The 26,601-nt window shown below is 39.2% G+C and overlaps 1 protein-coding gene across 9 annotated transcripts in view; it reads right to left on the minus strand.

The window, feature by feature from the left end:
• GLI3 (GLI family zinc finger 3) overlaps positions 1-26,601 on the minus strand; it is a 244,377-nt gene that overhangs the window by 137,304 nt on the left and 80,472 nt on the right. For all 9 annotated transcript variants that reach the window (XM_024106445.3, XM_065583838.1, XM_065583839.1 and 6 more), the window contains one exon: positions 26,069-26,311. In XM_024106445.3, the coding sequence (XP_023962213.2) occupies positions 26,069-26,258 (190 nt within the window). In that variant the 5' untranslated portion in view covers positions 26,259-26,311. The remainder of the gene's footprint in view (positions 1-26,068; positions 26,312-26,601) is intronic.

Genomic DNA, 26,601 nt, shown 5'->3' on the forward strand with positions numbered 1-26,601 from the left:
TATTTGTCTCTGATTAAAAATTTGACTTCGATTTTCCTTTCTGAAAATTTCAGAGCACCCAGGGAAGGGTCCCTTTTTCTGGAGTTGACTCAAATAGGAAACACAGCCCTGACAATTGCAATGGAAGCTGCCTAAGAGAGGTGCAAATAGTGGGGGCAGAGGGGTAGGGGGAGAGTGAATCGGCCTCTATTATCAATCTGTAATTAAGTTCTTTGTTAATTGCAGCACTTTGCTCCAGAAGCAAACTGCTTGTTCCTCTTTTCTGAACTGGTTGATGGTTTGTAATAAGGAATTTGAAAATAGTGGGATAAGGAACATCTGCATTAAATGTACTCGCATGGCCATCAGTTTGCACTAGTTTCCACACATAGTGAAAAGGTCAGCTTCAACAAAGAATTAACTAATGCTACCTACATAAAACCAACAGATCTTAAAACAGATGCCAGATTTTTCACCCAATGATTAGGATTTAGGATTCCTTTTTTGGCAGGGAGAAAAGAATTGGAGGTTGTGATCGTTGCTTGTTTGGGGGATTGTGCTTGGAGGGGTGTTTATTCAAGGCATTTCTGCCAGGGCCAAATTATGCTTTCACTTGCATAAGTGTAAATCTAGAGTAGTTCCACTAAATCAATAGAAATAGCTATATTTACATGAGTGTAATTGAGAGCATATTTTTAGCTCTCAATTTTTGCAGTAATCATTTAACATTTATATTACAGTCGTGCCTAGAGGCCTCAACAAGACAAGGGCCCCATTTTGCGAGGCGCTGCACACACATATACAGCCAGATTTCCAAAAGAGCTCAGCACGCAATGGGCTGAGGTCTTTTTTAAAATCTGGCCAATAGTAACATATCTCATTGTAACTTGAGAGTCTGAAGCCCGGAGTTGTAATCGCCACAGAGTTTCCTTCTAATTGACCAAAACAGTGAGGTATCTGCTAGGAAGATTTTTGCAGTGAACATTTTCTATTCAATATCTGGTGCCTCTTAATACAGTGCTACCCCGACAAGGAAAAATTCAGAGCTTGGACACTGCCCAAATCCACATTCTCACAGCAGGTGAGAATCACTGTTGGAGCCATTCAGTGTACACTATTTTCCAGCTTACAGCTTCAGACTCAAACCCACAGGCATTGCCACAGTCTATGATGAAGTATGCATCTAAATCCTGCCAGACTTCTATAGCTGCAGCAGCAGTCGCCACTGCCATAACAGGTATTACTTCTACTGCCAAACCAGCTGGGGAAGAAGTATTGGCAAATATCGGGCATACGGAAGTCTGTGATGTCTTCTGTACTTTTTCACCGCTGGCAGCAGCATGTAGCAACACGTCTCTTTGAAATGACAGGCAGTGATTTAGAACAGTAAGATAGTTTTAAGGAAAAAAAAATCAGGAAATAAAGTAACATAGCAGGTCAAAAACCAACAACCCACCGGTGTGCACATGAGCACTTTGGAAGTAAGAACAAACATCTGAATAGCAGAATCAAAGCTAATACAAACGAAAGCAGCTATGGAAGAACAGTATGCAGCAAATGAAAAAGTCAGAGAAAGAAAGTAGAGTCTTTTAGATCTCCAGTTGTTGCTGAAGCAGGTACAGATCTGGCAGGCAAAAACTGCATGTGGCAGTAAGGCGGGAGAAAGAGAAGCAGGGAAAAAAGACTGGAGCTTGACTCGATAGCGAGGGAAGCTGGCCCCCTGCCAGGATTTTTGTGAATGAGTTGGTGTGTAGCATCCACTTCCTCAGAGTTGCAGAGGGCGGGGAGACAACACTGAGATAGGAGAACGCTATGCAGTGATAGGTTACTCGGTCAGGTTTCAAATACATGCAACTACTGTCGTAATTTGATTCATTTTCCTAGTAATATAGGTATTTTCCAGCAGCCTGATTTTTCTTTCCAATGAAAGTATTGTTTCGTAGCGTGCTGAACGTACTTCATTTTACTATACTACGTGTCTGTTCATAAAAAACGCAAGCCCTTTAAGTGAGAAAATGTCAAATTTATGAGCAGAAAAGCCTTTAATGTACCTTAACTATCTTAAATTCTCATGCTGATTTTTACAGAGCTTGCATTTTCTCTAGCATTATAATTGTGCAACAAGTGGTATTACAAAAGGTATAATGGACAACTTCACTAAAATCAAAGATGTGTAAATTGCACAGTTATTCTAAAACACCTGTAAATGTGTGTATTTCTTGCAAAATGAGTTGGGGAGCAGAGAAAGAGAAGCATCTGATGATGATATAGGACAAACTAAATAGAATACACAAATATACTGAGGTTTTTGCATTGTCGCTGTTGATTTTTACCCAGCTGCATGATCAAGTCTTGTCGTTGTCTTTCATTGTTTTAATTCCAGCTTTTAATTACAAATGTTTCTAAATTATAAAGTAAGTAAATACTGTGATGAGATATTCTAAAATGAAATGATCATGTAACATGCAAACAGATTATTGCAATTTTAAAGTTAGTTGCAAAACAAAACAAGTAAAACTATTTATAGTACTTTATATAATTAAGCTAGAGGCTGAATCTAAGACAAAGCCGGGTACATTATGACCAAGATTTTGAAAGTGTCTAAAATTAAGCTCCTAAATCCTTATTCTGGCACCTAAATCCTGGCTACACTGGAGTCAATAGGAGTTTTGCCATTGACTTCATTGGGGTCAGGATTTCACCCCAAGTTTCAAGTGTGCTGATTACCCAGCCATTGCTGTGGTAATGCAATGGCAACCACTGTGCACTGAGCACTTGTATCTAACTTTGGGCACCCATTTTTGAAATTTGTGACCCTTACCTTCAATTGTGCACAGAGCTGTAAAAGAAAATGAAACTAGAAAAGGAAAACAATCTTCTCTTAGGTAAGCACTAAGGGTGAAAGGTACCCTCAAATCCTGACTGCATGGAGTGGGATTAAGGAATTTTCCTCTAACCCATAAGGAGGTTGCAGGAGTGCAGGCCCTCCACGACCGTTATTCTAGCCCATAGACTGGAAACGTCACCAAGGGATTTCTGAGCCAGTGGGTCTCAGACATCCTGGGTTCTAGGGACACTCTACCTATGCTAACCCACCACCCCCTTGATGAGCCACCCTATTTGAGACCACCTCTGTGGCACACAGGGAGTGTTGAGATCAATCTGGGCAGAGAGATACTCCACCTGGACCCAATCTCTAGCTCAGCCCCTTACAGAATTTAATGGACACAGAAGACCTTGAGCCTGCCCTTTATGCTCGGGCAACTTTTACCCTACTTAGTTCATGTTTGTAAAGTGCTTTGAAGATGTAAAGCATGAGGAAGAGTGTTGGTCATTTTATATTTTTAATATTAAACAACAGCAAACATTTAAAATTTTTACAGAACATGTTGTACCAACAGACAGTCACCATAGGCTGTCAGGCACCGGAACTGAGAGTAGGCTCACAGTTTCTCCTGTGGTCTCAATGCTGTCCACCCCATTTCTGGCACCCAGAAAGCAAGGAGGAGGAAACAGCCACACTGGAATACAGAAGGGTGAGAAATGGAATGGGTGTATTGCAGAACCCAGAGGGTAGAGAAGAGATAGCAGGAGAAGAGGCTGTGGGGGTATGCAGGTTCAGAAGGAGAGGAGAGGAGGGGCTAGTGGGTTTTTTTTTTTATTGTAGGTCACACAAAACTATCTAAAAATACCCACTTCCTTTTTTATTTTCATTGTTACACCTTAAAATGGGCGACTTTTTTTTTCAAATAAGATAAAAATAATTTCTGCGGGGACAAACCTTGTATGCCAAGTTTCATCCAAGAACATCAAATAGTGGCCATCTCCTATCCTTCTGAAAATAAGTGGTCATAACAAAAAAAGTTCACCAACTCAACCCCCATGGTGCTGCTATGATAAAACACATGTGATTTTGACCAAGTAAATTAAAAGGTTTGAAACAAGTAAAAGCCTTATATTTCAATATTTTACACTATTTCATACTTTAGAATAAGGTTTTCAACTCAGTCTTATATGGGTACCAACTGGTATGCAAAGAACTTTATGACAGAAATCATTCACTTGACAGGCAATTTTACATGTTACAACAACTGTGAGCATCAAGCACCTAATGTAACAGTTTTGAGACGAAAGCTGACTTACTGACAACAAGTCACTCATATGCTAATTGGTAAATGACAAACATCTCAGGATCTTATACAAGTGAGCTTTCCTTTGATACATATGCAGGCTTGTAGTGCTTTTGACTTCACGTGAAATAGGTACAGGACAGGAGACATTTAAGACTCAGAAAAAAATGGAAGTCATTACTGAAAACAGTTTTGACTTGTTTGAGGTCTGCTTTTGCTGGTGAATGGAACAAATGATGTTATTGGGTAAAAGCTGCCAAGTTTCATTAGAGTACTTCTGTGAAAGTGTATGATCTCAGAGGCTATACATGTTAATTTACAGTAGAGTTTAGATTAAAGTGATGAATGTGTATCTAGTGTACATTTAAATGCAACTTTAAAAGAAAACCGAGTTGGAGCCTTCCTGTTCAACATGCCACTGCAGATTCTCTAGCATAAATGTACAGTACCTCAAGCAATTATTACTGTCTCTCCTGGAACGACAGTACTGTAGTTAATTAAATGTCCACTGTAACTGTAAAGTTCATAGCCTAACACTGGGCTCAGTTATCAGAATAGAAGAAGTTTGAACAGTGTTTCATATCTGCTGGATGGGTAAAAGCTGTCAGAAGATCCTGTCAAACATGAAACAGCGTAAGGAATAAGATGAATTCCCAGTAAATTCAGTGGTTTTTTTTTCCCCTTTAACTCAAGATGGCAGTTACCATTTTGTTACTCTAACAACATAGCTCTACTACTCTCCATTCCCAAAAAATAGAAATATTCCATTATTTTACATGCAAGATGAATTGAATAGACTCACATGCATGAAGTAAACATGATCCATGTGGGTGCGCACATGCACATGCACATTAGAAACCAACATGATTAAAGTGGTACAATCCCTATGTGTGGATGCAGTTATATGCATATTATGCTGCTTGGTGGAACCGTTATTCTTGTCATGTCTTTTTTTACCCATCTACAGAATTAATTGCCTATATGTGAAGAATCACTATAATCAGAACTGCAAGGTGGCCACTGTTTTATTGTGTCTAAGTTCACAGTAAGCAGGTTCTATTCATTTGAGAAAACAATTTTTTTAAACCACAAATTGAACACTTTTATTGGTAGAAACAACAAAAAACAGTGTCTGTTGAAAGTACAACTACACTTCAGAATCTGATGTGGGGAACAGAGAGGAATGGATTCTTCCCTCTCTTACACTAGTATAATTCCATTGACTTCAATTTAGTTACTTTTGATCTACACTGATGTAAGTATCAGAATCAGATGGGGACCAGACCAGAGAACTGTAACTTCATTTCATGGAAAGTAGAGTCTGAAATTCGCAGACATTCTGAATGAAATACAGCAATATCTCTGTTTGTTTAGGTTAGCTTAGAACAGAGGACTCTCTAATTAGTTGAAGAATGAGGTAATCTGTTCCAAGCTAATGTACACAAATATGTGTGTTCTTAAATGCAGGGGGAGATTTCATAGCATTAAAGTATGGGTTATAGATAAGCAGTTAGGCTTCAGTATTAATATTTAGAGTGGTATTTTAGCTTGCAATGTAAGCTTTCAAGTTAAAAACAAACAAAGACAAGTAAAATATGAACCACAGTTTACCAGGTCCCTAGACTTGCCATCAAATACTGCAATTCATCAAAATATGGCATGCTTTTTGCCTGACATGAGTGTCTTGTTCAATCAATGGAAAGCTACTAAACATCTCCTAAATATCCTATTCTAAACAATGTTTAATGGTTACAACAAGAGCCTGATTTTGATTTATTGAATAATTTGACCAGAGAACACCTTAAATCACAACAACATTAAGCACAATAACTTTTCATTCGTTTGTTGTATCCAATATGAAATTTACCAAAATAAAAATTGACAGCACAAAGTTATCCTATATCTATGCCAGCTGGACTGAGTTAATTATATATATTGAATGGGGATTTTAGTTTGCGTTTGACATCACATTTCACTGATTTTCAAAAAATGAAACAAAAAACACCCCAGAATGGTTACCAATTCAATTTTAAATCTAAATATTTTTGATACTAATTATTGAGCAAAGGGAAAATGTTGAAGACATTTTGACTTTAACAGCCCTGCCGCTCTGATTAAAAAATATCAGCTTTGCATCTGCAAGAAATTTATAAAGTGGACTCTTTACAAATTGTTATAGAGCAATTTGTGCACAGTTAGTTCTTTGTTTAATCGAGAAATCTGCCCAAACCCTGATTGTGTGCTTATTTCCCTAAGGCTGGGAGTGAAGGTTATTTCATTATGCCTTTTGGGAGCAGCAATCTATCTAATACGTTTCTGAATTATTCCAGACTGAGCTGAAGCTGAACATGAGAACAAAGGCCTGCTTCCACAGCAAAAAGACTAGCCTAACTCCCAGCTGGGAAGATTTAGGCAGAGATTTATAAGTACAAACACTGAAGAAATTTGCAAGTAATTGCATGTATTTGCTCTCTGTTGTGGGATACAGTAAACTAGTATTTATTAAAACACATCAGCAAGGTACTGCTTATTATTCGTTTCCCAGAATCCTCATGCAGGGTCATAAAGGTTTTGTTTTGTTTGTTCTTTATTCTATAAGAGCAAAAGTACAAGAGAAAGGAGGAGAAAATTTTGATTGTTGCGGAGTGCCTAGTGTTTCCTGCTGCTGTAACATACACAAATTCCACTGCTGAGATTAAATACAGTATAGTAGATATAGCAGATGAATAGATACAAATTACAAGACACAGACCTGACTTGGTCATCAAGAATAAAAATCCCTCAACAATCCCCATGTTTCCACCAACAATCAGATTTGGCGGGGGGGGGGGGGGAGGGGGACCCAATAAGATATGGAGACTTTTAATTACTTATCCTGTATCTTGCTACATGCACATGTACACAGATATTTTATAAATACCCACACACACTGTAGGCATGTGCTCTGCACTGGCTTCCAGTTCAATTACTGTTGCAATTTAAAGTGTTGGCTTGAACTGATATGGCCTTAAAATGGTTGTGCGCTAGTTATCTTAGCAACCACCTTTTCCCCCTTCGTAATACCATGGCATTTGAGATCGACAGGCACATGAGCTAGCAGTCCCCTGGTTTAACCATGAACCAAGTGTAGGCAGGTGGTTTTCAGGAAGGGATCCTTGACTGTGGAATTCACTTTTCCCAATAGTTTGCAAAAGCCCAAATTGGTTGACCTTTGAGTACCCTGCAAGACAATTGTTCTCCAAAGTTTTTGCTGGTGGAGAGGGGTAGTTAGAGATGTGGAGTGGAATGGGAGAATTCTGGGTTTGGGGATAGCTGGGGAGGACCTGGAAGGGTATATTAAATTGGATATTGGTCCAAACTGTTTATTTCAAAAGTAAGATTTGTTTCAGAAGTCTGTTATGGTTGTTAAGTGCCAGAAGTTTATTTATATAACATATCATTTACAAAACCCAAGCAATTTAAAAGGAAATAAATTAATAGTTACGGACACTAAATCTTACTCACTTAATAAATCTAACACATACACACTATTCTCATTGCATGTAAAGGAATGCATCTTTCATTACAAAACAAAACCTTAACTCTGACCCCTGAATTGTTGTTATTTTGTTTTGTTTTTAATTATTTTTATTCATTTTATTATCATAATCTTTTTAAGAGGAAATGTTACCAGTTGATATATTTATTAACTGACAATAGAATTTTTTATCAAGTACTTATGGTGTAAAAAAAGGACTTAAAATGTCAGAGATGGAGTTCAATACTTGATAAGAATTTACAACTGATACAAATAATGTGCTTGTTTATTATCTGGATAGTGTAAGATTTATGATCTTCTTAAATATTATTGTTTATAAGTGCTTGGATTGTGTAAGTCATGAGACAGGTAACCTCACTGTTTGTCACTTAGGAACCTTAGCTGTCTACTGAAATAAACATTTTTCTTTTTGGAATTTCCCATGAGTTTTTTCCTCACCATGTGTTTCATTTTTTCTCTTTCTTTGTGCAGGTACTTGAAGTTTTTTACCTTGATTCATAAAAGCATCCCTGTTCAGGGCAACAGTTGAGCAAGTTCAAGCACAGATTAAATCCAACTGAAGTCAATGAAATTTAAGCACTTTTAGGACAGCTTTTAAGCAGGTGCTTAAGTGTTTTCATAAATCAGGGTCATCATTATTTAAATTTTCAGTGAATTGGCCACCATATTATTAAACTAAAAGGAGTGAGCTGAGCTGGCCAAGTTGATAATCACTCCTATGGAGATCTGCCTCATTCACTGCACACCTGACAACTCTTGCACTTTCATTATGTAGCTAAATTAGCCACATATGCCTGCACAGTACAATCTATCTTCAAAGTGAATGCTGGCAAAAGTTGCTTTTAAAAAAGGAAAATGAAATGACAACAAATTAATTTTCAAGACTCAAAACTAGGGCCAGGATTTTCAAAAATAGGAGCCAAAAATTAGGCTCCTAGGAAGGGATTTTCAAAAGTACCTAACTGACTCAGGGCTTGGAGTACAAACCTTGATTTAGGCTTCAAAATAAGTGGTCTGATTTTCAAAAGTGCTGCGCACCAAGCAGCTTCTATTGATTTCAGTGGAAGCTGCTATGTTCTCAGTAATTTGAAAAACAGCACACTTATTTTGAGGCATAATCAGGGTATAGGAGTCTAGATTTCAGTCTGCTTTGTTGAAAATCTGCCATTGGGCCTCTTTTGGTTCCATAGCCAATGCCTATCCTACTATTAGTGATTATCAACCAATTCACTATCCTCTCTGTTCCTTAGTAAATTCATCTGAAAAAATCTGGGTAATAATAATGTTTTGCAGTTAGTATGTGTACAAAGATGGGGAGCACGGGGGAAATTACCCCAATTTACAGCTAAGGATAGAGATTTAAAGCAGATTTCATGAAAGGCCTTATGAATTAATGAGTAAGCCATGAGTCTAATACATTAAATAACGATTTTATTCACAGCTCTGCCACAAACTTCCTATGAGATCTTTAGCAAGTCACAACCTCTCTGGTCCCCAGTTACCTCAAATGGAAATTGGACCTGTGCACAATCCTCCAACATCTGTTGTGGAGTAGATGGGGAGGAGTCTTTTTTTTCTAATCTGGTGGTTATAATCCTGGTGTTTTGCTTCATTTTTGAAAAATAGGCCAGGTCAGTTCAGAAGTCAATGCTGAAAATATTCTCCATCACATTTTTTCTCCATTGTCTTCACTGACAGAGCATCATGCCTATGTTCATATAATGAAATACTTTACTATTCTCGCGCTTGCAAACTGCCTGTTGCATGAGCCAATGTCAAGTCTACTTTTTTCTTTCTCCAAATGTCGTGGTGTACAAGGCTTTTGCTGAGTAAATTCAGGGACACAATGAAACAGAGACTTTGCAAAAACGTTATAAAAGGAACCATATTTAAGTCTTTTCATTTCAAAAAGTCCTTAACTGAATTAATATTTTTACGGCATGTTAATGAGACTTAACCCTAAAACTCTGAAAGGAGGAGGATTTCTCTTTTTGCACTACAAGTGGGTTTAAATCCATCTTATAATGGGACTGTAACCTTAACTAAGAAGCGACCATCACCTCCCCATAATAAACCACGGCCACCTGCAGACCCAGGATTAGAACACTGGTGCCACAGCTTCAAAAACACAGGCCTCTACAACTTGAGCTAAAAGTGGATGTCTGTGAGCTGTCAGATAGGAAGAACATAAGGATCCTTCCTATGCGGCAATCAGTCAATGCTTCAGCCTACACAGAGTTTGATCCACCTCCCGTTGAACCTGCATATCCTTGGAGATCTGCATGTATAACTTCTTGATTCCTCTCTACCACACAGGTTCCTGCTAGCTCCTGGACAGCTTGGTTCTGTTTCCAGGAGGTTCCCCTACTCTGGATGCTCCAGGGATGCTATGTAAAGTGAGGTTCCACAGCACGGACTGAGGAGAGATGGAGTCTTGCATGGATAGTGGTTATCTCTGCAAGGCTGAATGTCTGGAGGTTCTTGATGGGAGAGAGTAGAAAGCATATGGAGAGCTCAACAGAAGGAAGGGTTGTAGGTGAAAGAGGTCTAGAAAAAGTAGAAAAGAGTCTGGGAGAGACATCCCAGAGAAAAAGAGGAAAAAATGGGGGGAAAGGTTTGGATAGGAAGAAAAGTCCAAAGAAAGAGGAAGTGTCTTTCTATGAAGAGGCCTTCATGTTTTTTTGAGGAGAGACGTTTTGGTATATCTGGATCCAGCCTCATTTTAATCAAACCCTTGGTTAATATCGTTAGTATTTGTGCCAAGTGTTCTACTCTGTAATAAACAGGTTGATTTCACTGAACCAATTAAATTAGGGCTAAATCCTAAATTCTTACACATCTCATTAAATGTAACATAAATTCTGAGTGCAAATTGCTGCAGGATTGGACTTTAAAATTTGCTTTGCTCAGCCCAAAAGAACATTCCATATCACAACAGCAGCAAACCATAGGCTGGGTGATGGCATGTGTAGTACCTTTTAGGAATGAGGAGAGTTACTGCTATGCAAAATATCCTTTTATCATCTAGACACTGATACTGTGATGCTTCCAATTACTGACTCCTAATCAGTTTCACACTGACTAACCTGAGATCAGTTTCAATTCAGTTTTCATTCCTTCCAGAGGAAAAAAACAGTAACAGGTGACTGCTGCAAATATATAATATTTACTACCCTCAGAACTACCCAGAGGCATGGAGACACCAAAGCTGCAAAAACTCTCAATATATGTAATATACATATTAGAACAAGTACCAAGAAGCACCTGCCATAAATAGATTTATTTCAAGATTTTCATTTTAAAACCCTATTTTTAGCTGATAACCTGCAAATTTCACTTGACGGAGGGGTGGGGGTGTGTGGCGGTAGTGGAGCTTTCCATGTTTGTTCTCAGTTTGAGCAAAAACTGTTAGCTATGTTAGGGTTATGGAAAGGTGGGGAAAATACAACTATCTCATTTTAAGACACTGTTTTCCTCTCTTGATGAAAGAATGGCTGAACTTTACAGTTTTATATTTTTTCAGGTTGGGTGCTCTCACTGATTACTAGGCATTTTTATTATTTGGAAAATAACTAAAAGAAACAATTATCCTCATTTAAAAACTCAGGTGTATGAATACAGAATAGTAATTTATGCTAACATTGGGAGCACTGGCCACTCTCCCTCCCCATCTCCAGCATGCATCCTTTATATAAGGGCTGTCGATTAATCACAATTAACTTGCGTGATTAACTGAAAAAAATGTATCTCAATTAAAAAAATAATTGCGATTAATCGCAGTTTTAATCACGCTGTTAAACAATAGAATACCAACTGAAATGTATTAAAAATTTTTGGACGTTTTTCTACATTTTCAAATATTGATTTCAGTTACAACACAGAATACAAAGTGTACACTGCTCACTTTGCATTATTATTTTTCATTACAAATATTTGCACTGTAAAAATGATAGACAAAAGAAATAGTATTTTTCAATTCACTTCATACAAGTACTGTAGTGAAATCTCTTTATCCTGAAAGTGTAACTTACAAATGTAGGGTTTTTTGTTAGGTAACTGCACTCAAAACCAAAACAATGTAAAACTTTACAGCCTAGAAGTCCACTTAGTCCTACTTCTTGTTCAGCCAATCGCTAAGACAAACAAGTTTGTTTACATTTATGGGAGATAATGCTGCCCACTTCTTATTTACAATGTCACCAGAAAGTGAGAATAGGCATTTGAATGGCACTTTTGTAGCTGGCATTGCAAGGTATTTACATGCCAGATATGCTAAACATGCATATGTCCCTTCTTGCTTTGGCCACCATTCCAGAGGACATACATCCATGCTGATGATTCTCATTAAAAAAAAAAAGGTGTTAATTAAATTTTAGACTGAACTCCTTGAAGGAGAATTGTAGGTCTCCAGGTCTGTTTTACCCGCATTCTGCCATATATTTCAAGTTATAGTAGTCTCGCATTATGAATCAGCAAACGTTCGTTTCAAGAACACTTTCACTGCAGATTTGACAAAAACGCAAAGAAGGGACCAATGTGAGATTTCTAAAGCACTCGACACAAGGTTTAAGAATCTGAGAGGAGCGAGGTGTGAAGCATACTTTCAGAAGTCTTAAAAGAGCAACACTCCGATGCAGAAAGTACAGAACCTGAACCACCAAAAAAAGAAAATCAACCTTCTGCTGGTGGCATCTGACTCAGATGATGAAAATGAACATGCGTCGGTCCCACACTGCTTTGGATTGTTATCGAGCAGAACCCGTCATCAGCATGGATGCATGTCCTTTGGAATGGTGGTTGAAGCATGAAGGGGTATATGAATCTTTAGTGCATCTGGCACATAAATATCTTGCGATGCCGGCTACAACAGTGCCATGCGAATGTCTGTTCTCACTTTCAAGTGACATTGTAAACAAACTTGTTTGTCTGAGTGATTGGCTGAACAAGAAATAGAACTGAGTGGACTTGTAGGCACTAAAAATTGACATTGCTTTATTTTTGAATACAGGTTTTTTGTATACATGTCTACATTTGTACGCTCAACTTTCATGATAAAGATATTTCACTACAGTTCTTGTATTAGGTGAACTGAAAAATACTATTTCTTTAGTTTTTTACAGTGCAAATATTTGTAATCAAAAATAAATATAAAGTGAGCACTGTACCTTTGCATCCTGTGTTGTAATTAAAATCAATATATTTTAAAATGTAGAAAATATCCAAAAATATTTAAATAAACAGTATTCTATTATTAACAGTGTAATTACACAATTAATCATGATTAATTTTCTGAATCGTGTGACTAATCACGATTAATTTTTTTAATCGTTTGACAGTCCTAATATATGTGTGTATGTGAATATAAATCAAAAAGGTGGTGTATGTATTCTTTTAATATATATAAAAGCTTAGATTGCCAAGAATTTGGGATGACTGCATTACTTAGGAGGGCAAGACTTCTTGAATGATTCTATAATACCTCAGACCATGACATATTTTGTTCATTAAACTTATTTTATGGGTCTTTTCTCCCCTTTTCTGTCTTCTTCTGCTCCTCCCACTTAGAATTAGTTAGCAGGGAAACAATTATGTCATTTGTATGGACAGAGCTTATTAATATTCACAAATACAGTAAAATGTAAATATATGTATTGCTTTTAAATTGTTATCATGGTTTGGGAAATTCAGGAATGGATGAAGGTTATAGCCACGTGTGTTAATAATGGAAAGTGTTAGGCCCCATAGGCAGTGTCAGTGTCAGCAAGGATCCCTATAAGGCTTATGTAAGCATATAAAGCTATCATGCTATATATACATATATTCAATGCACATTTAAACAATCCTATATTAAGAGAGAACACTATTAAGCTACAAAACTGTAGAACAGAAGTTTGCTGATAACTTCCAAACAAACTGAAGTACAGCGCTTGTACTTGTACTTGAGTGATCAGTTGACACCTCTAAAAGCTGAAGTCACTGTTTAGCTATCGAACAGGCACAGGCAACAGCAATGCAACCCTCCTTACTTTATCCCACTATTGTGCCTCAAACTTCTTCTGTGGGAGTAGCTCTCTGGATTAGAGGATACTGGAGATGGCATGGCCATTCAGTTCTGGGCCTGTTCCTGAGATTGCCAGCTGGCGATACAGTTTTTTTTTTTAATCATGTGACCACTTACCAACAATGAACTGAATTGAGATCACCAAATTGTTTAACGTAGGTCACAGAGGAAACAGCTGTCTGATCTTAAAGACTATCAGTCATTACTAAACTGAGCTATATCTGAATCCCTTGAGCCCATCAGTATCCCCAAAACAATAAATGTAATATGATTTTCTGTGTCAAAATCACCAATTTATTATTTTCATATATCCAATATCATATAATTTTCCCATTATTTTTACCCAACCTCCACCCTAAAGCCATAACATATCAAAATGATTTTGCAATGCTTTGTTTAATCAGGGAAACAATGCACAATAGTAAAAGTTACCGTATTTTTTTTCCAACTGTTGGGGACACAATACTTTTTTTCAGAATCAAGTTTACAGTCCTTTTCCCCATCCTTGAAAAAAATCCACATTTTGTCACATAATAATGTACAAGCATCACCAACAAAATATGTCAACAAGACATGAAAATAGAGCTTTCCTTTCACATAGCAAAATACAGGGCCAGATTCTTCATCCATGATTGCCACTGACAGTTTGTTGTTTATATCACTGGGAGCAGGAGCAGGACCTTATTCCTTAAAAAGAAACATAAAAGTTTTTCATAATAGTATGCAAGCACCTGTAACTGCAAATAGGCTCTTTTTATATAAAATCAACATAAATAAGTATGTTATTCATGGCCTTTTGGTGTTGGATGCTTTCAGTCCTGAGCAAAACAGTACAAAGTACAATACTGCGGGCATACTTATAAGGCATCAGTGGGACAATCTATAATACTGCAGACAAACAGCACCATAGCTTCCCTCCTTTAAAAAGGGGGAAAGGGGGGGGGGAGGGTAGGAAAGGCAAGGAAGGAAAGAAAAGAAAAACTGCCAAAAACAGCAGGCTAAATAGAGTAACCGGAAACTGACAATTTACTGCTAATGGTTCAGTGTCTGCAAAGAACTGCTCAAGCTGTGCTCAACAAAAACTCAGTAACAGCCAAAGAGGGAAGCCAAAAAAGGCTAGATGTTTGGTTTTAGCTTTCTGTCAAATACTGTTAAATATGAACCACGCAGAAAAAAAATATGAAAGAATGCAATAATGCTTTGTACAGGTGGTACCCAGGTCCCTGGCTGGGCCTTCAGACAAAACCATTCCCATGTAAACCTTAAAGAGGATTAATCCTCAAGGACCACTATAATGAGACCTCAAAAGGCTGAACAACAGCAGCCTATCACTGAGGGAAGCAGTAGCCGGCTCCCAGAAGTCTTCTCTAGCAGAGTTACATCAAAGCAAACTGGGACCAGATAGCAGGATTCTGCAAGAATCCCTTATCTCAGTGCTAGCGGATGTTTCTCCTCTGATTGTCTTGAACTGCCACCTGTCCCAGGCATCTTTGAAGGCAATGCTAAGCCTGTGATGGATCTGACCTCCTTGAGCTGAGATTCTTTTATGTCTTTCTTCATTTTCTGCTCTGTTACATTCTTTCCCTGCAACGCACACTACATGAAACAAAGGGAGTTCTCACTCCTTGACTCACTGTCCCCAGCTATTTGAAAGCAAAAAAACAATGTTAAGGATTATACTCTACCCGCAATATGGAGCTGTCCTTGGGAGACAAGCCTCTTATTTTTGAGAGTTATAACTAGATGGCTTTTACACGAAGGGACTTTACAATGGGGTTCAATGTAGCTGGGTGCCAAGTTATGAAAGCTGCATATCAGAGATAGCTTAAAAACAAAAAGCTTTAGAATGCAGAAGTATATTAACAACCACATTTAAAAAAAATAACCAGGAAGCAACAAGCCACAGAGACTACACTAAATTATTAAACTGTATGTATACAATCACCCTGCATTGCATGTACGCATCCTATAATATTAGTGTCCAGCTTATAATAATGTTGAATTCATCTAAAGGAATAAAAGTTGTAGTCATTTCAGTTAAAATAAGAGCTCTGCTACCTGATGCATGCATGTAGTGCACATATAGAATATAAATACATTACACCCACGATAGTTAAGGATGAACAACACACACACAAATGCATGCAAATTGGGTATGTTCCATTGTGTATGAATGGTGCATATGTATGCATAGATCATCTACTGTAAACTATCACGTCTCAGGGGTTCAGCCTGTTCTACAGGGAGTGCAGGGCAGTGGCCTATATAAGGCATGATGTCATAAACACAACCCACCACTGGTACTCACTAGTCTAGAACATCTCAGCTGGGGGGGAAAACCTGGAAGTGGGGTTCAAGAGGCTGCCCACTGGGCTGCATCCCACAGCTTAAGAGAACAGCAAAATTTCTGGGTCAATAGGACCCTGAAGAGCACCAGTGAGGGAGGGAAGAAGCAGCTCCTGCTGCTGTAGCTTTTGCCACCATCCAGCTCTTGCCCAGCACCGAATTCCACAGCAGCTCCTCACCCCCTTTCTCCTGCCTGCACAGCATCAGCAATAGGGCAAGGAAAGTGGTAGGTCACAGGGCTCTGGAGGTGGCTTCACAGCCCGCAGGGGAGTGGTGCTGAGCTCTGGGCAGACCATGGATAAAGTAGAGGGAAGGGCAAAGTTCCTTTCCTCCCCACAGCAGCACCAGCTCATAGCAATATTATACAAACAGACTGGAGCTGGAAATGAAGAATATGTCCTCCCACTTCAAACCATGTGAGAAATTGCAGGTGGGCAGAATTAAATACATTATCCAAATGGGGTGAAGGAGGATGTTATGAATCAAGCCAATGAACAGAGCATCAGATCTTCATTCTAGACACACACACAGACCAGCAAAGATTACAATAAACAACCCTAAACAAGCCGTTATACAGGGCACGCCAATTCAGAAATGCATTGGGAGGAAGAAGTTGAGAGAAAAGAGCATCATCTGGAGCCACCTTCCATCACAGAAGTTCTAAAATAGAATTGGTGGTGAGTACACAGGGGCTAGACTGTGCAAATATATAAAGGGGAAGAGAGGATTCTTCCCATTCCTACACCAACCATCACAATAGTAGCTCTTGTTCTTCTGGAACACAAGGACAGTGCAAGACAGAGGCACTAGCATCCCCAAAGTGGGAGAAAGAAATGCTATGGCCACACAAACCTCTTTACTGGCCAGCAGAGAGAATGTGGTAGGGACCACATTGGATCACACTCCCTCAGAAACAGTGTACATGAGTAGTGAGAGCAGGCAAGCCCTCAGACACAATGCCCTCAGGAACTCCCACTGAGGCAGCGTGCTTCTACAACCACACCCTGCCAGGACATTTTAGCCTACGCCACAATCTAGTCCATAGTTTACAATACACTTGAAGCTGGAGGGCAGTATACTAAACATGTGATTTGTTACATGTTGCTGATTTAGATGGAAAATAATTGTCTTTTCTTTCAAATGACATGCCCTGTGCCACTCCACACGAGAGAAATGAAAAGCACTTCTCTCAGGTCAGAAGTGGTTTGCTTGGGTTATGCCTGTTTGTCTTTGTAACTCTTTCCTCGGCAGCCAACAAAAACCACTGTGCAAGAACTTGACTTGGATTTCATTCACAAAAGGTCTCTTCTAGTCAGCTTTGTTTATTTGTGTATGAGCTTGTAGAATTTGTGTGCTTAGAGATCAAGATGAAAGGTCATAGCTGACATGTCAAGTAAAAGGTGAAAATTTGCAAAACCATGATAATCACAGAACAATACACAACTATAGATCCCAAGTTAAGGTGAAAGTGACCAATCTCTACATCAAAGATTTCACAAGCCAACAAACCTGAGGGCTGAGAGATGCAACAACTGGAGGCTGGGATATGCTTGAAATCCCCTGCCAAGCCTCACTTCTCCTTTCTAGTTGCTAAAGAAAAAATCCTACTACTACGCTATATCCTAGATCTATCCTATGAAAATTTTGACAATCTCAGTGGAGTGCTTAGACATAAATATAGGGCTTAATCCAAAAAAAACCTCAAAACCCCACACCCTTTACACACAGGAGTAGTCCAATTTCATGCCAACAAGAACATCTCACATGAATAAGGGCTGCAGCTTCATGCCTCCAAACACGTATCCGTAGGTGGGTAGATGAAAAGCACATGATGAAACATAGCAATATTTTACAATTTAAAGTATGAAGTGTTAGAATGACATTTATTTCAACACTTTCTACCTCATCAACCATTTACTTCAACAGTTGGTAAAGTGCTACACTCAGCTGTTACCACACTAAGCCATTTATTTCACAATATGTTGTGTGTCATTTGGCTGTGGCCTTGAACTGCTGCTACAGGAAGCTAGAGATATAGAAATATTGATACACTCCCCTCCAATTGAGAAACAGTAAAATGGATCCCTAGGCATTGTAAATACAAGTTATGACTAGATACGGGCAACCGGCAGGATAAGAGATTAGAAGGAAGAACTACAAAGCTCACAGGTGTGAAGTCGTCCCATTGACCTCACTGGGTTTTGAACCAGGCCGCTACTGCTGTTTGGGAAAAGGCAGCGTTGAAATGAGGAAGAGGAAACAGAATCAAGAAAAGGGGATTGTTCAGTTTCTTTGCAGCCTCTCTCTTAGTACAAAACAGCAACACACAAGCAGTTTAATTTTGAAATGTCATTTTGTTAGCTAGGATGGTGCTTTAGATAGCCATGAAACACCCAAACCCCATTAATATAAAGCCTAAAAAACCACTATAGTATATCCTTTTGCTCATTTATTTTTACAAGGATCACTGTCCTTTTAAATTTAAGTTTCTGAGAACAGCACCCATCCACCCACAAAGAGTTAGAGGTCGTTAAACTATGGACAGTGGACCATAGAACACTGCTGGTGGCCACATGGTTTGGCTCCTCTTCATTACTTTCAGCAGCGAAACTGCATTAAAATACAGCCAAAAGTACATAAGCATTTTTCTAATATTACTTTTCCATGTTAGCATTTGCTGTCTTTGCCACAAGTTATGCAACTGTGAATGCAGGGAGAGGAGTCCATTAATCTCTGTATTGAAATGTGGTCCATGCTATGAAAAAACTTGAGAACCCAAGTTGTAAGTGATTCAAGCAGTGTGTTAATAAGGGGTAAAAAGCTACAATGCAAGCTTTCAAAGAGCAAGGACATTGCAGTGGTGTGGCTAACAGCGAGCTAATTGGGTAACTAGGTGTGAATAAAAGGAAGCATAGAGTATGGTCAAGAGGCTCTTGTCCTAAGTACTGAGCTCACTCGAAAGAAATGAAGGCTTGTCCACTAGCAATTCTGAAAATGGTTCACTAGCAGAAGCACTTACATTGCCTTAAGGCAGAACCATGTTCAAGTCTAGCCTCCCAAATGGAGGTCAAACATGGTGCTGAGAAAGGGTTGTATCACAGTTATAAAGTTGTACTGTGTAGATAGAAACCATGCTGCCTACTTCTAAAACACATTAAGTACCTTAACAAAGCAGAAAGGTGCTGCTCTGACAGGACTAAAAATAAGCTGAACTTTAAAGTTTGCTTTCTGTAGTCTGTGCTGAACATAATAGGATAAATTTTCAGTTATCCTGATACAAGCCAGTGAAGTCTTTTTCAACCACTCCCGGGGACCACGTGTAGAAAGACTACTGCAGCACTATGGTCTTCTTCAGCAAGCTCACGCATTGCAGAGTAGCCTGAGAAATGTGAAGCTACAAGTCAAGACTGCAAACTAGTCCTCTGCAGCTCTTGATTATTGTTATTATTATTCTTTATTTGTGTTGTGGTTGCTTCAAAGAGTTCCAGTCATGGACCAGGACCCCATTGTGCTAGGAGCTGTACAAACACAAAGATCGTCAGAGACCAAGTTGCCTGTAGTTTGCCATAAACACTTACGCTGTTTCATTTGAAAAGTTCCTACACAGAAATATTGTTTATCACCAAAAAAAAGTATCACAATCTAAAGACAAAATTCATGCTTCAGCAAGCACGATAGCGTTTTGATGGCAAACAGCATAGCCACGTGGGGGAGACCTATCATTTGTTTCCAGAGTATAGAGGACTAGAAGCACCCCAAAACCAGCACACTGAGCAACTAGAGAGGAGAGTTGTTTGGCATCATCAACCCCTCTAGCCAACTCAGAATTTGACAGAATGTGAAGGGTGCCCCATCCGGTGTTGTGCTGCTGAAAATATGGAGGCACAGCGGTTGTAATGTAGGGCCACCAGGGTCTGTCTAACATGAGTATAGAGGCAGTGACAAGATGCCCACAGGGACCCAAAGGTCCACATGTCGAGGGGCTCAGAAACCTTTAAAAAGGAAGTCTTCAATTCTAAATCACGGATGTTGTCTCCTGCAAAGCCAAAGACACACAACAAACAGAAACCGTAAAGCATCTAAATATGTACCTGTCAAATCAAATCGCCGGAATGGATAAATATTTTAATATCTATAGCCTGAGACTCATAAAAAAGAGCAGCAGCACGGCATTCCATTCTCAGGGTGAGGGAGAAAAGGGCTATGCAACCGGGAAGGGTTTCTTCCCCCCCACCTCCACCCCTTCTTAAAAACTTTATTTTTAAAAAGGACTTGGCCCACTGCATCTAGGTGCCAAAATGGAAGAGCTTCATTGAAAATCTGCCCCCAGATGTGCGTTTGGTGCACATTGGAAACACTGGTCCTACAGACTGCATTGTCATTGTGGCTTCCAGTGAAAAATAAAATTACGGGTAAAAGCCCTATAAAATCCAAGGTCAAGATTTACAAACAAACATTTATTTAAGCCAAAAATTAAAAACAAACAAACAAAAAAACTTACATTATCTCAATTCCTATTCTTGGATCTCTTAGGTCCCTTTTGCCATTGAGGTGCCTACGGCACAATCTGATTGAAAAAAATTAGGAAACAAAAATGGAGCGAAAGACAAATGTCTTTTATTTTGTTTTTACGTGCTATTCTCAGCTGTGAATCTATCTGCGCAGGGGTCCAGGCAGAGGCAGCCGCTCTGATGCCCCAGACTGAGCACAGCACATTCCAGCGAGGGGCTCCAAACCAGCGGCAGGACTTCAAAGGGGAGTGTTGCACTGTGCTGAACATCCCAACAGCAACAACAGCAGGCTGAACTCTGAGCAGCACTTTCAAACTTCAGAAACTTTGTTTTTGAGCAGTTCTGCAGCTAAAGAGGATACACTGCCCCATCTAAAATTTTGAACAAAAGCTGCCACGGATCCCATGTTTGGTTCTGAGAACACACAGATTTCTCTGTCTGTTTGCAACTTTTATAAGGCACATGTCACCCCACGACAGCAAAGCACCAGAGCTGGTTGAAATTCTTCCAAAATTCAAAATTTTGACAAACATTTTTGCTATTTTTTTAACCATTTTCCCACCACTCTACTAAGCACTAAACTAACATTCAGTTTTGTAATAAACACTTTCTTTTATGAAATATATTAAAAGCTTGGATTTAACTTTTTTAAACAACCCCTCCTTGATGTTAATTTGAACCCACTCCAGAAACTGTTGTAAATGCACAGTATTATTACTGACTTGGATCAATCCCTCCCATGGAAAATGCTGCAGGAGGGACTTAGGGAGTAAATCTCTGCAAGGATCCCTCACAGATACACTCCTCCTAATGTCCAGTGAGAGAGGTGAAGTTTGGCCCCACAAAGACTGGCCATACCCCCTGCCACCCTCCAATCTTGGGAATCCACAGGAGGTCAGAGTTGTGGTAACGGAAATTCTCTGGTGTCTGCTACAAACCCCTGGGGGTAACTCAACAGAAAAGATAATATAGGTCTCCTCTGGACCCACTCAGTTTCTGCCATATATCTCTGACAGACAACAGACCCAAGGAAGTGCCCCCCACAGGATCTGGAGGAGGATGACGGGAACACTGCAAAAGATGCAGCTAACTCCCATTCCATGTGAAAGTGGGAGAGATCTGTTCTTGGCAGCCGGGGGGTTCCTCCATGCACTGATCAGTCAGCAATGACCTAGGCTACTATTATCATCTCAATTATAGGGTCAGTTTCATAATAGAAAGAAGGCTGTCAAGAGTAGGTAACAAAGAAAAAAAAATTATTAATGCCCCCAAACTGGAGTTTTGAGATAACAATTCGCATTCGCTGAAATAGGATAAAAATATTTGGCAAATACTTGCTGAATTTTTTTTTTCCAGTATATGAACAGGTACATCCAATGAGCTGCCGTTGTGTTGTTAATTTGGTCAAGCCTGAACTGCTCCTCTTTGCCTTTTGGTCACTTTGCATTGATTCTGAGATGCCACTTGACACTACAAGATATGATCCAGTGCAGTTATTAAGGGCCTGATCCTCCCACCCAATGCAGTGAATAGGAACTGAGGACACTCGGTATCTTGCAAGGTAAACCCTTTAAAATGTAAAATTCCCCCTCCCCCAAGAAAATAGTGTAAGTTTCAAACACCAGCAGAAACACATTCCTGTAGAAAAAGTGGGGCAAGGACTCTTTTCAACTATATCCCTGCACCCTCACTCACTTCACTGGGGCTGCAGAGATAGCAGAATTCTGTCCATGCTGTTCGTGAACATCTTTCACAGAGACCTTTAAATCTAAGCCAACTGAAGTGTCCCTGCCTTTTACATAAGCTAATTCTTTGAGCTTTACTAATTAGGAACTAACAGTTCCTTCAGATGAGCTGCGATACCCAGGAAGAATACCAGCAGTATGTTTTAAATCAAAGTGTTTATAACAGGAATGATTCATTTTTTTCCATGAAGAATGACAGGCGGCCTTAGCAAAGCCATAAAATTGCATGGGAATTAAAACTGGGGAGAGAATAACAAAAGGAACTACCTACCCTAACCCCACCTCTACAGACAGCATTTACACTAACAAGACGCAAAATAACCAATGTTGTATGAAACTTCAGAAATGCAATGAGATCTGTAACCATGCCAAAAAAATATTTCCTTAGGGCAGGTTTACATTTGAAAGCTGCAGAGGTGAAGCTGCACCGCTGTAATGCTTTAGTGAACATGCCACCATGTCAACGGGAGAAGCTCTCCCAGTGACATAGCGCTGTCTACACCATGGGTTAGGTCAGTAGAACTGCATCGCTCTAGGTCATGGATTCTTCACCCGAGCGATGTAGTTATACCAATGTTAGTTGGTAGGGCAGACTTGGCCTTAGTAAGGACAGAAAAGGTGTAGCATGTGAAAGGAAACTATGGCAATTTTGTCATCTGCCCTAAAATCTATTTCAAAGAAAAAGCGGATTCATGCAATAGATTAAATGGATGTAAGAACCGTGGTTCCAATAACTCTTTCACTGTAAAGATAGAAATGAAAAACAAAAATTGCCGAGTGCTGCCTTGGATATCTTTTCCCTCTCTTATCAAATCTAAGACAAATGGCACTGGCCCAAACAGGAGGCCACTCCCTCATTCTCAAATGTTAAATGGTTGAGGTTCTCTAGAGTGGTACATTAAAAGGACTGTCAGCCCCAGAATATGTTTGAGCACTGCTCTTTGAAAATCTAGTCCACTCAAAACATACCTTCATCTCCCCGCTACTCTCTGCAAGAGAGCAATCACCCCCTCAGTGATGGATTTATTCCACACATATGTTGTAAATATTGGAAGTAATAGTTACCATCACTCTTTTTAATTAAAAAACAAAAAAAACCCCAAAAAAACAAAACACCCCCAAACCCACATATATAGAGACACGCACATTTACATGTAGAAATGTGAAGTATTTGAGCCTTTTCTAATAACTGCAGCTCCTGGAGCGGACATGCATTCCACACACAATTGACTTAAAAGCTCTTTTTTGCTACAATAAAAATATACAGATGTCCTCTTTCAAAAAAAATTATTTTCCCTTTTCCTGTGTTACAGGAAACCTACCCACACTTTTAAATACAGAGTGGGTATATATAGAAGCACAAATTAGCCATCTTGAAAAGTCTGTATTTTCCAACCACAGGAAAACTAAGGAATTACTGTGAATGTTTACATACCCGGCTACATTGGATTAAAGCAGTATTTTCTCTCCATCTGCCCAGCAAAGCTGGCAAGAAACTGCGGAAGACAGTGGACGGCCTTTCTGGTTGTTTCTTCACCTGTTGCTACAGTGGGACTGGGATGTGATTACATTATTCAGTGTTCTTCATAAGGACTACTAAAAATGTCAAGCTGAATACAATCACTGATTTGATAAAAGCACATCTTTTATATATAAATGATGCAACTAATATGAAAAATTAAGTCTGTCTGTCTTCTTTGCTATAAATTTAGCCAGATGCTCATTCATTTAGTTGTCCTCCTGTATCAAATCTATTACAGGTAAGCAGAAATGTGATGGGGTTTTATATGGTATTAATTGCTTGAGGGATTTTACAAACCAAAAAGAAAAAAACTGTAAAGAAATTCCCTTAGCAGCAGTGAAGTAGGTCTGCCCAGCTGATGTTTTTATACTTTGGGCACTTTTGCGGTTTTACAGGACTAACTATCCCCCAACCTCTCCTTTGTGCATGCTAGTTATATGCAATCTTTTGTTTTCTATTAACTGACTAAGAACCTTGCTCCCAAACCAATGCTTCTGTGCAGGCCATGTCACAACAATGGTAGCCAGGTGCTAATGGTCAAGGTGTGGGCATATTAGATACATTAAACAGTGGTGACTAGAAAGGTAATAAAAAAACAACGACAACAATTCAGTCGCAGGCTGAGAACCTATTGCCAGTTCTGCAGTAGATACCATGCAGTATCACTAGCACCTGTGACCTGTTTAGGAAGGGACACAGCAGCCAGTCAGGGATCAAAGTAGCATGTGTCATCACTGAAGTCATCTTAGAACTCTCTGCATCTCAGCTCTGCAGCAGTACAGTGCACTCACACAATTGCCATATGCTCCCAGAAGTCTCTTCATTCATATATTTTGTATTTACATGTGTTAGAAGCTATAACGTGTGAGTCAAATCACCAATGACATGCAAACTAATATTTCTATAGGCTACTGCTTGACAGTAGTAGTTCTTTCTGCATGTTCTGTGTTCTCCTGCAGGCAAGTCTGTCAGCAGCACGCTGTATACTCTGCACACTCAAAAGATGAGTGACTAACTTGCTTAAAGGATTTGAACAGGACTGGGGTTGGGGGGAGAATGTAGCAACTGAAATGTCATGTTAGAGGAGAGCTGAAAACCCCCACCATCAACTTTTCACTTAACAACTATAAAGACAAGCGTTCATTTTCTTATCTAGCCTCCATCTTTATTAACAATCAGACTCTGTTAAAATAAAGGCAGTTGGTGAGACTTAAGGTTGTGAGAGAGACACTTTGATCTGCACCCTGATGAGTGCACATTCCCCTTTGCTGCTAGCCCAACTAATGAAGGGATAGAATTAGCTTTTATCCCTGGCACTTTCTTTAGCAAGAAAACATGCGCTAATCAGCTGTCCTCACTAATCAGTGGTCTGGCTAATGACCTTTTGCCTTAAAACACTAAAATTTCTGAATTATGTGGAAAAAAAAAAACACAGACTGGCCCCTCTTTGTGGGTCTTTAGCCTATCATCTGGAACTGGAGACTGGAAGGTTAAATGGCAAATCTGTATCCTGACAAGGTGATAAATCTATAATCAAAAGGCACTAGTCTTGACACCTCAAGATGTTCATTACTACAGAACTAAATGATTTTTTTTAAACTAGAAGCAGATGAAAAAAATTGCTTAACTCCCTCATATTTTGCCTGTGGAGAAATCCATTCCACATCTGTGTTCAAGTGTCAGTTACTTTCTTACTTTTTATTAATGCCTGAGCAGGACTTCAGAGGTTGAAACCATTCACTTTTTTCAGTAACTCAGGGGGACTGTAGCTGGGGAGAAAATGACAAAACAAAACAAAACAAAAAAATCTCTTTCCAAAAGATGTGTTCCCTCCTTTCTTTAAATTGTAGTTAAAATAGCTTTTAAAGAATTGTTTTAAAGCCTATTTGCTTTTCCTCTCTGCTCTTTTTAAATTAGTTTTGTTTTATGTATTGCTAAGAAGGTGGAGCAAATATAACATCTGATGGTTCATGAAGATTAGCAACAGATGATACATGCCCTACTGAAGTCTCTTTTGCAGAGGCCTATGCTAATTTAGGGATACAATGCAACTGTTTACAACGTTATCCTACATAAACGAAAAGAATAAATATTCTTATATTATCTTAGACATATGCAGGCAAAATGATTCATCCTGAGAGAGATGAAAAGTGCCAATACAAAATGCAATTAAATATGACAGCTTCAGTATCCTTCCAATCTTGCTTTCTGAAATGAACTTGCATTAAATACTCACGATAATGAGGATCCATGTAACCATTCCTGGGGTCCATTGCAAAAACCGTCCCACGATAAGGTACAGAAGGCTCAGAAAGGTGCGATATAGATCCATGGATCTCCTTCTTTATTAATGAGGCCCTTTCCTCACTAGATGTTGAAGGCTCTTCACTGATTTTACTGAGGCCTTGCCCACCTTGTGGCTGCATTGTGATTGCGTTTCTTCTCTCTCTGTGATAGGTCTGTCCAGGACTTTCATCCTCTGGGGAAAAAATGAGAACGAGAGAGAAAAAGAGAGAGAGAGAGAGACACACTTTTAGACCACTTATAGCAAATAAAATAAAAGTACTTTTCCCCCCTTTTCACCACTTTCAAAGCCGCAATGTAAGATTGTGACAGTAGGTGCATGTGTGGTTATGAAAGATGTTCTGGGATACAAGCTGAAAAAACTAGCCCACTCAGACCAAGTGGCAGTTCAGCAGTAGATCATCATCACCCATTCATTGATGCATTTACCAGCGGGGCTATTAATCCTACACGAACGGACACAGA

The sequence above is a fragment of the Chrysemys picta genome, chromosome 2 (assembly GCF_011386835.1).
Source record: "Chrysemys picta bellii isolate R12L10 chromosome 2, ASM1138683v2, whole genome shotgun sequence".
NCBI classification, from domain to species: domain Eukaryota; kingdom Metazoa; phylum Chordata; order Testudines; family Emydidae; genus Chrysemys; species Chrysemys picta.